Source organism: Phymastichus coffea, unplaced genomic scaffold (assembly GCF_024137745.1).
Source record: "Phymastichus coffea isolate CEN01 unplaced genomic scaffold, Cenicafe_Pcof_1.1 PCOF00053, whole genome shotgun sequence".
Taxonomy (NCBI): domain Eukaryota; kingdom Metazoa; phylum Arthropoda; class Insecta; order Hymenoptera; family Eulophidae; genus Phymastichus; species Phymastichus coffea.
The window spans coordinates 1874354-1885735 of record NW_026706864.1 but is presented as its reverse complement, the minus strand read 5'-3'; the positions used below and the strand labels follow the sequence as shown (position 1 = coordinate 1885735).

Below are 11382 nucleotides of genomic sequence, written 5' to 3'. Positions count from 1 at the left end.
GAGCTGTACAACGTCGAGTCGTCGATGCAGCGCCCATCAACGCGTCTGACTACGACTTCGTACCACAAGCTGACAACGGCGACGAGAACCTCGACCCCAACTACGCTCTCAATGAACCTTTCGACGTATCCATGGAAGAGGACTTCAACAACGATGAAGACGCGAACTTTAGAGACGTAAATAATTATGACAATCGATTCCATAGCACGACTAGCGATATTCCCGATAGGGTTAGGTTGAATCAGAACCATTCTAGTGATCCATTAAATAGATTAGCTGATATTTTGGAAAATTCAATTATGTCGCGCAATTCCATAGCGAGCAATGAAAGCTCAACATTTTTGAGTAGAATGTCTTCTGCAAAATCGTTGCCCGTTTTCAAGGGTGATCCACTCGAATGGTTGCGATTCAAAAATGCTTTTGAGACTTCAACTGCGACGGGAAATTATAACGAAGAAGACAATGTTCTTCGTATCGCGGATGCCTTAAAAGATAAAGCTTTTGAAGCAGTAAAATCTCTGTTTATGTCCTGCAAAGATACGAAATTGATAATGCAAACATTAGAAATGCGATTCGGGAATTCGAAGTTGATTCTTGATAAATTGTGTGATGACATTCGAAAATTACCAAACTTGAACGTAGATGAGTCGCGAATGATTGAGTTTGCGACCATTTTGAGAAACACCATTTCGGCAATAAAAGGGTTGAATGGTTGGCAAGGTTACTTGCAAAATCCTGAAATTATTGACAACATAATTAGAAAATTGCCCGATTCAATTGTAACAATTTACGCGCATCTTGATTCAACAAACTGTGAAAACAAAACTGATTTGGAAAAATTGTCTGATTTTATTTTCGAAGAGACAAATAAGAGAATCAAAAAGAATTTAATTATTTTGAAAACGGCATCTGCTCAAAACAAACGCCCGCATAACAACGATCGGGACAATTCGAGAAATATTTTGTTGATCGATACTAATAATAAAACTAATGAAAACGATGATGATCAACAACCGCAAGCAAAGAAACGAAAAACTGAGAAATCATGTCTTCTTTGTAATCGTAGAAATCATTTGATTAAGGATTGTCGCGATTTTGCGAAAGAAAAATTGAATGTGCGTTGGAAATTTGCTAGGAGCGAACGTTTGTGTTTCGTATGTCTTGAAAAGGGTCATTCGCGTGAAAATTGTCAATCCAAAATCACTTGTGCTCGTTGTAAACGAAATCATCACACCTTATTACATTTCACTCCAAAAGATGAACTTTCAAAGTCCGTTGAAGCTCAAAAGACTGCTCAAATTGATAGTGAGGAAAATTTGAAACAAAATCAATTTCCAAGCAATTCTTTCAACGCTGATTCATGACTAGCTTCGTGCTCTTTATTAAAAACTATTCGGGTTGAACTCTCAGTAAACGAAAAATCAGCGTTAATCTACGCTTTGATTGACGATGGCGCAACAATTTCCATTATAGATGCTTCTGTAATAAAACGTTTATCAGCTCCTAAATTCAAAACGAATATTTATATCAAAGGTATAGCAGGTGAAAAAGCAGTTTTAAAGTCAAATTATAAAACAAATTTGCATGTCAAAATTGAATCAGATCTTTTCGCAGTAAATAATTTATTAGTTGTCAATGAGATTCCACTGTCGAGACAAGTTATTGTTAAAGAATTAGCTGATTTTTGCAAACAGCGAACTGACGTTTACGTGGAGCCATTCAATGAAATTCCTCTCATGTTAATCGGTCAAGACAATTGTCGTCTTATTCTTACACGAGAAGTTCGCACGATTATGAAAGACGATTTAGTTGTTTCGCGCTGTTTATTAGGCTGGTCCATCCACGGTCATTTTAACTCTTCTATCAAAACATTATCAATAAATTTGTGTAACACAGGGGTTGTGAAAAGACCGTCGAAACCACATAATGACAAAGAGCTTAATGAATTAGTATTTAATTATTTCAATCTCGATGCTATCGGAATTATTCAGTTTAAATGTGTTGATCCGGGTATTGCTCGTGCAATTAAAATTCTAGATTCAACTAGCAATTACGTGAACGATTCATGGGAAGTAGGTTTACTTTGGAAATCCGAAAAACGTAATTTCCCAGACGGAAAAGCTCAAGCATTGTCTCGATTATTATCTCTTGAAAGAAAGTTAGATCGCGATAAAGAATATGCTGGTTTATATTATAAAGAAATGGAAAGATTGTTTGAGTGTGGGTTTGCTGAAAAGGTCATTGAAGAATCGAGTGACAATCGAATTTATTATTTGCCTCATTTCGGAGTTCGCAATGTAAATAAGCCCGGTAGAGTTCGTTTAGTTTTCGATGCGGCTTCGAAATCCGAATCTGTCAGTTTCAATGACCTTTTATTACCTGGCCCGGACTATTTAAAATCTTTACCAGGAATTTTAATGCGGTTTCGTCAATACAAAATTGCAGTCAAATCGGACATAAAAGACATGTTTATGAAAATCAAAATTATTGATTCGGATCGCGACGCGCAGAGATTTTTATGGAGAGGTTCGGATCGTACAAATGAGCCGACAATTTGTAGAATGCGAGTATTATTATTCGGAGCCAAATCGTCACCTAGCACAGCTTTGTATATTAAAAATAAGAATGCGATGACTTTTCAATCTCAATTTCCTATAGCTTCACAAAAATTAATTGAAAATTGTTACATGGACGATTATTTAGATAGCTTTGAGTCTAGTCAAGAAGCGAATGACATAGTAAAACAAGTGATCAAAATCAATGAAAAGTCAGACTTTAAAATGCACAGTTGGTCAAGTAATTGTCGTTTGGCTCTTGTTGATATTCATTCGTCAGCTCAATCAAAAGAGATTATAAATAGTTTAAACCTGGATGAGAGTGTAGAAAAGGTGTTAGGTTTGAAATGGCTTAATAGCTCAGACTGTTTAACCTTTAATTTTAACAGCAAGAAAATTTCACCTGAAATTTTGCAAGGAGTTCAAAGTCCGACTAAGAGACAGTTTCTAGGTATCATTATGTCTATTTATGACCCTTTAGGATTTTTGTTACCTTTTTTGATTCAATCAAGATTTTTAATGCAGAAAATATGGAAAAGTAAAATACATTGGGACGATTTGATTTCGAATGACGAATTTATCGTGTGGAAAAAATGGCTTCTCGAGTTAAAAAATATTGAGTCAGTTAAAATTAATCGTTGTTATCAGTTGCGAGACTTTCAAAAAAAAGATGCCGAGCTACACGTATTTTGCGATGCAAGCTCAAATGCTTGCGCAGCTGTCTGTTACTGGCGCTTTCATATAGGCGAGGAAAGGTTTCACGTAGCTTTTGTGATGGCGAAAAGTCGTGCTATAGCTCTTAGCGACAAAAGTACGATTCCTAGATTAGAATTACAAGCCGCCCTGATTGGAGTGAGATTAGCTGAATTTGTCGTACGCGAACATGATTTTTTTGTTAAAAAGCGATACTTTTGGTCAGATTCTACAACTGTTTTGAGTTGGATTCGAAAGAATCCATTAGAATTCAAAAGTTTTGTCGCGAATCGTGTTGGTGAAATTCGTAAGAAAACAAATCCGGATGAGTGGCATTGGGTAAGCTCAAGTCAAAATGCAGCTGACGACGGTACGCGTTTTAGGCCGGAGGCTTTGCAAAATAAAAGCCGCTGGTTATCAGGTCCACCCTTTCTATTTGATTCGGAAATTGACTTAAACAATAAATTAGATTTGAGTATCACCGAAAAGACAGTCGAGACGGAAAAAGAATTTATTACTAGAGAAGAATTTATTTTATTGACTAATCATTTCTCTCCATTAATTGATTTTAATCGATTCTCGACGTTTTTACGTTTGACGCTCACTTTAGCAAAAGCTCTTGAGATTCTTGATATTTGGATGAAAAGAAATATAAACTTATTCGAAACTCGGACTGAACGTTTTGAAAGAGCAAAGACATTAGTGTTGATTCAAAGTCAAGTTATTTCCTTTCAGGCTGAAATTGCCTCGTTAAAATATTCGGGTACGGTTCGTAAAAATAGTAAAATTACAAATTTATCTCCTTACGTCGATGAAAATGGTTTACTGCGATCGGACAGTAGAATCCAAAATAAAATCAATCAGGAGTTTCGAAAAGATCCGATAATACTCGATGGCGATGAAAGACTTTCGAGATTAATCATTCAACATTATCACGAAGAATTTTTTCACATGCATCACGAAGCGGTTATCAATGAAATTCGTCAGCTGTATTTCATTATTGGTTTACGTCGCGTTTTTAGAAGTATCGTTGCGCATTGTCCGACGTGTCGACAATTAAGAGCAAAACCATATCAACCACGAATGTGTGCTCTACCCGATGCTAGGCTGGCTTATCGAATGAGGCCTTTCAGTCATTGCGGTCTCGATTACTTTGGACCTATTTGGGTAAAAATAGGACGAAGAAAAGAGAAACGGTGGGGAGCGATATTTACCTGCATGACGGTTCGGGCAATACACATCGAATTGGTCGATAATTTGAGCGCGGATTCTGCGATCATGGCTTTACGTAGATTTTCGGCATTGAGAGGTTTCCCGGTGTATATTTATTCTGATAATGGAACATGTTTCGTTGGAGCTAATAGAGAATTGTTAGAGGCGATCGAATCAATTGACTATGCAAAATTGTTTCAATTTACGTCAAAAAATAATATAGTTTGGAAGTTTAATCCACCTACAGCCTCCAACATGGGAGGGGCGTGGGAGAGACTTATCAGGTCGGTGAAGTGTGCGTTAGCGGCTACTATTAGACATAGGCATCCAAAAGAAGAAACCTTACGTACCATTTTAGCGGAAATTGAACATAGTGTAAATTCTAGGCCATTAACGCACGTTTCAGCCGACCCTCATGATTTGGAAGCTCTCACCCCAAATCATTTCCTGATTGGATCCTCTTCAGGACAATTATGTTTACCACGATATACTTATAAAAATTTAGACTTAAAGAAAGAATGGAAAAAAGCTCAAATGTACGCGGATGAATTCTGGAATCGATGGTTACGCGAATATCTTCCAACATTACATTCTAGAAAGAAATGGCAAAAGGACCAACCTCAATTAAAAATAAACGATTTAGTTATAATTACCGATGAAAATGTACCAAGAAACTGTTGGAAAAAGGGAATTGTAATTCGTGTTTTACCAGGCGCCGATAATAGAGTAAGAGTTGTTGAACTAAGAACGGAAAACGGAGTGTTAACAAGACCTAGTAATAAATTAGTTAAGTACGCATGAATAGATCATGCGGGATCACTTGTCTGAGAATTGACTGTAAAACCTCACTCAAAAGAGAAAGGTATTCTTTGAATTTGTGTCAAGGCCGCGTCGCGAAAGAATTGCTTTCGTGGGCGCAGAATCTTTGCCAATGAATTTTGATTCAGTAAAAGGCAAAGCTACGGGGTAGTTAAGCGCAGAGGCTTGTCTACGGACGGTTGGCTGGACAAATTCGGGTTTAATTTTCTTGAGAGTTGGTAAGAGTAATAGATATGAAATAAGACGCAATTGTAAATTATATAATTTGTTTTATTTATGATTGATGTTTACTATTAAAGTTTAAGAATACAAAATATAAAATTTTGTAGGTGAGGAGGATGTTACCGATAGGATAAAGAAGTTTGCGATTTACCGACAGGCTAATATAAGTTTTGATTTTTCGAAGAGCGAGCAATTGTTCTTTAGTCATAGTGATGAATTGTTTTTGTAGTCATAGCGATGAAATTGTTACCTTTTTTTTTTTTTTTTTTTTTTTCTGGACAAACGACACACGAGCTTGCGCTCGCCCTTTTTTTTGCTATTGGCTTTTTTTTCGCGTCGAGAGCGGTCGCTTGTGACTTTTGCTCTAATAAACGCTTAAAAATAAAACGAAAACTGTCTGAAGTTTTATTCCTTTTAAGAATTAAAAAAGCTTGGTCGAAAACAAAGCTAAAAACAGAATTCGTGACAAACGTGTATTTTTTATTGGTTAAATTTTTAATATCTGGCACTTATCGGTTTTCGGAAATTAATAGTATGATTCTATAATAAAAATTGGAATTGAGTTTTAGCCAGTCAAGGCTTTGAATGTCATATTAGCATACCTAAAATTACTTTTCAGAATTTTGTTTATTTATTAATAGACAATAAACCTGAACATTTTATATCTGCTACTGCTCGGTTTCGGCAAGAAATAATATGATTCTATAATGAATATTCGAGTTGAGTTTCAATAATTCATGGCTCTAGTAATTCTTTTAATTCCATTGTTACACATAAAATATGAATTAGAATAACTTTTTGTTAGGTACTCGTAATTTTTATGTTTATATAAAAAATTTCAGCTTTCAAGATAGGTGCGCCCGAAAAAAGCAACACATTGATTTTTGCATTGAGCAACTCCAGATAAACTGAGTGCTTATGTTGCACGTCAGTATCAAGTGCTTGTTAATTGATTTTTACTTGTTCTAAATAATAAGAGATTGAAATAAAAAAAATGAGCTGAATGAAAATTGTTGTTTTGTTAATTTAAAAAAATTTATAACCTAGAATGTTCAAAAAAGCGTGGCAAAGTCAATTTTTTCAACAAATAAAATGTTACCATTAAGGGAACTTGCTAGGACCTCTAAATAAAATTTTGGTACTCATGAGCTAGTAAAATGTATTTCAAAATCTTTGCGATTTTTTTTCGATATTTGACGTGAGATCAAAAGTGAACAAAATACGTTTTAGATAATACAATTTAAAATGTTGGTTTGAAAAAAATAAGAAGAAACGTTCGGTTGTATTCGTGGTGCATACCGCTTTGCAAATTGTCCGTTTCTGTAGATTACTTTTCATCAAAGATGTAAAACTTTAAACTTTAATATTGTGCTTGTGGGGGGCGAGGGAGGGGTAAAAGTACATACCCGGCAGTTCATACAGAACCTCCTTCTTTTCAGACGGCAAGAAGTTAATTGAAATAATAAATACGAAAATAGCTTACTTACAGCTAACCCCTGAGTTTAAATAGCTATCTTTTGCACTTCCTGTATTATTTTTCGACTTGTCAGTGCGCACGTGTGCAAAGCAGCTGACTGCGTCAATATCGCTCCCGTATTTTGAAAAACACGCATTGCTATTGGCTCTCGTTTTACGAATGCGCGTGCGTCGGATGTAGTTGCCACAGTTGTAGCTCTCCGTTGTCATCAATGATATGGTAATGTGCGTAACACTTTTTTGCCAAGTTTTTTTGATAAATGTAAAAATTGAAAAGAATTCTGAAAATTCTTCGTTCTAGTTATAAAAATCTGATTGGAGATAAAGAGCCGGAGCAGCATATTTGAATGAACAAAAATGGGCTGAAATATGTGTACACAATCGGAGCGAGGAAGCTTTATTTATTTATGTTTGACGTGAGTTTGAACAATATTCGAAATCTCTATATCTCCACATTATCACGAGGAAACTGGCTGCACTTTTCAATAACTGTTTACTAGCTAATATATTTTATTGACAATGAACAATTTCGAGGTTATCCATTAATCTTTGTGTAGATATTGTTTATTTATTTTTTGTTCCATTATTAAATGTTTAAAAATACTGTGATCGAATAAATTAAAGCTAAAAGTATAACGTACTTCTGAAGTCAAATTTATTTGATTGAAATGCATAACACAGTTTTTTATTAAATATTACTATGTAATTAATATTTACTTTATTTTTGTAAAATATAAGTTCAATGTTTATGTTATTTCAATATTCTTAATTCTGTCTTTGCAAAAGAAAGTTTACGAGCCAAATTTTTTATCCGCTCAAACAAAATCAACGCGACTTCAAATTAATAATATATATTTATCATCAAATTACCTTTCAATATTTATTTTAAAGCAACATATAAGTATTACGAGGAGTTTTATATATACACTATAAACACATATATATTTGTTCAAGGCAGATGTTATCATAAAAACGATAAAAAACGTGGCAACTTATTACGTTTGACCAATTGACAGGTAAACTCCAGAGATCAACTGTAATAAATGAAATATTTTTTGTTACAGGATAGCTTTTGTTTAACGCATCCTTGATTAAGAGATAAATGTAATATCTCACATCCGAAAATGGCAGAAGGTACCGTCGACACGGACAATCGCATAGACGGCAACCAAAGACTGGTTCAACTGTGTAAAAAGCCATGGATCCAAGATGACGAAGAGTCAATAAAAATAATTTCAGAAATGGAGGAATTGCTGGTGCAAGAAGACATCGACGTGAACGTCGTTGATAAAGATGGGCAATCGGCCCTTCATTACGCAGCGCAATCAGCTCGCATCCACCTAATTGACGAGCTGATCCATCTCGGCGCAGACGTTCACCGTAGAGAAAACAAACGTGGTTTCACAGCATTGCACTTCGCAGTTCTCTCCGGCACCATAAAATCAGCCGTGGAGCTTCTTTTGGCAGCTGGAGCGGACGTCAACGCCGAAGCTGATTTCACTGTCACTCCTTTGCACATTGCATCGTTTATAGGCCCAATGGACGTACTTACGTGTCTGCTCGAACGCGGGGCTGATGTGAACCGGCGCGAAGCAATTTTTAAATTCACCCCGCTACTCATTGCAACTTACCACGGCAGCAGTGAAATTGTGGATCTGCTGATCAGCAAAGGCGGTGCTAAGGTCAATGCTGCGACCGATGAGAACTTGACTCCTCTGCACGTAGCAGCAATGCTCGGCGATGTGAAAATCGTGAGAACATTGATCAAGTCAGGAGCGAATGTAAACTGTAAACATAAAAGTACTCAGTTAACGCCTTTGCATTTGGCATCGACGAGCGGCCATAACGAAGCTGTCAACGACCTCATAGAAATCGGTCAAGCACTGACGAACGTCGGAAGCAGCGTAATCACGGAAACGATGACGTATTGTTCGATATCGATGGACGGTCGTCAGGCCGTCGTCGACGTACTGTTAAAAAATGGCGCCGACTTGCAAGCTAGAGATAATTCCGGCAAGACAGCTTTGCACTTGGCGACTCGTCATCGAAGCAACGTCATTGAAATTCTTTTGAAGGCCGGTGCTGACATCGACGCAACGGATAAGGACGAGCATGTGCCGTTGCACGAAGCAATAAAAAATAAAAACGGCGAAGGTTTGGCTTTGCTACTTTCGTACGGGGCGGATATCAATGATGTATTCGAGCAGTGCGAGCCTCGACTTGTTACGACTGCGCTTTACGATTACGTACCGTTTCTGTTGCTCGAACATTTCACCAAAATGATAGCTGCGAGATTGCTGATCGCCAATGTTTTCAAGCGCTACATCAGCCAATACGGCTTGCAAGTTTATTACGGCGAGTGCGTAAAAGAAGTGGATAAGATGAGGAATTATAAGCTTGGCAATGAAATTGTTCTTTACAATTTGTTGCACATGAATCCAATGCGTCGCTTGACTTTCATTAAAAATGTACCCGTTAATCTTGAATCTAAATTTCCGAAGTACTGCGGTATTATTAGAGCTAGTTTTTTAGAAGCTAGTAGGAGGAAACCGTTAATACAACCATCAATGGTGGCTTGGAATCGATTAACTGGAATTACTTGGCCTGAAAAATGTCTAGTATATTTGCTTGCTTTCCTTGATAATGGGTTACTGAAAATGATTATTAAAGCTGCTGCCATCAAACCTATTGTCAAACAGGTAACGCTTAACTTTTTATTTAATAAACAATCAAATTATTAGGAGATCAAACAAAACTGTTAATTTATAAATTTTTAAATTCTACTCACGGTATAAGGAGAATCATTTCAACACCTAAATCTTGTTATTTCAGGAAACACTACCAAAATAGAAGAGTATAAGTAATCCAATGAGTATCATATTGGATATTTTTTCTACATTGTAAGGTAATTAAAAGCAAGTGTCTTGCATCATAATTATTTTATAGAAGTTTCTTAAAAAAAAAGACTCGTTTTTTGATAATAAAAATGTGATGTTAACGAATGACTTCGACCTCGACGAAGTTAAGAAAAACGAATAAACTTTATTGCATCAAGCGACCGTGTAGGCCGATCTTCTAATGGAGGTACTACTAATACTACTCCGAAGAGATGTAAAAGTGAATTGCTCCGACAAAATTTTAAGGCCACTGACACTTGCATGTAGTGAAAAATTAAGATTGAATCATTTCAGATTTGAGAAACTGAATTCAAAATTAAAGTTTTGTGAACGTTCAATTGTAAACCAAAATCTTTTGGGTATATACGTTCCGATTGCTTCATTTACAATTACCGGTTTTGACACCATTAGTCAAAGCTAATTTTCATTACACGAACAATTAGTTTACAAAAATTATTTTCTTTGAATTACCTAATTGTAAATAGTAAATCTGTACTTAATGAAATTTTTATACAATTTTCTTATGAATTTGTATATTTTCTTAATATATTTAAACAATATAATTTCTCTAGTGATGTGTTTAAAAATATTTTTGAATAAAAATTCTAATTTGATCAATTTTTAATTTAATTTAATTTAGCCTTATTTAACCTTAGTATCTACAATATTAAATTATTATGACATGCGATTGACAAATATGAATAATACAGTTATTTAACATAACATGAAAATAAAATAATACTTAATTTAAATGCAACAAAATACCTCCTTCATTCTCATACACAGTAAAGTAAGTATCTACTTGATTATACCAATAAAATGTTATTATTGGTGGTTTATTAATCGAAAAATTTAATAAATTTCAATACAATATTTAACTATACAAACCGCTATTTGAAAAATTGATAAATAACTATTTATAAAGTGGTTGAAAATTATCAGTGCCTGGATAATTGATAAAAAAAAATTGCACATGATCCTGGTACATGAAGTGAAATCTCCAATAATATAATAGTATTAATTATTTAGAATACCATATTATATAATATCACTTCATTATTATTTTTATCGATGAATAATATTAGTAGAGATACAATTGTGCATTTGAACATATTTCTACTTATGAAATAGTATTAATTAACGAATACGAAGTTTTAGATTTCTTTTGCAAAAATTCTGGTACAAGCTATATTAAAGTTAAGTAGAGTAAAACATTTAATGATTTATTCGAAATTGCGAAAAATTGATACGGAGAAAATTAATAAATTGAAAAAACATTTCATTAAAGATACTCATAAAGAACATAAAAGTAAACATCTTATTCTGAAAAAATAAAATGTATTTATTTTTGAGTGTGTTAAATAATTCTATCTGCGTTTATTGATTATGAAAATATCAATGATATGGGAAAATAGGTGCCCTCAAAATCAGCGTATCCATGGGAATATCGAACAATCAAGATAATTTAGCTTTTATTCGCATGAAAAAAATGAAATATTGTAGTTATT

At 34.7% G+C, this 11382-nt stretch overlaps 2 protein-coding genes across 3 annotated transcripts; both read left to right on the top strand.

The window, feature by feature from the left end:
- Positions 1–350: 350 nt before the first annotated feature.
- On the top strand, positions 351–5261 carry LOC131665708 (uncharacterized). Its single transcript, XM_058937765.1, has 2 exons — positions 351–1305; positions 1474–5261. Exons 1-2 carry the CDS (start codon positions 351–353, stop codon positions 5259–5261), a joined length of 4743 nt encoding a protein of 1580 aa, XP_058793748.1.
- Positions 5262–7165: 1904 nt separating this feature from the next.
- Positions 7166–10361, top strand: LOC131665632 (putative ankyrin repeat protein RF_0381). 2 transcript variants are annotated; one of them, XM_058937666.1, is made up of 3 exons: positions 7166–7202; positions 8042–9676; positions 9810–10361. In XM_058937666.1, the coding sequence occupies exons 2-3, from the start codon at positions 8102–8104 to the stop codon at positions 9825–9827; spliced, it is 1593 nt and encodes a 530-aa protein (XP_058793649.1). In that variant the 5' UTR covers positions 7166–7202; positions 8042–8101; the 3' UTR covers positions 9828–10361. The 2 variants fall into 2 exon arrangements, with proteins under 2 accessions (XP_058793649.1, XP_058793647.1); XM_058937664.1 differs by having other exon boundaries at positions 7175–7393.
- The last annotated feature ends 1021 nt before the right edge of the window (positions 10362–11382 follow it).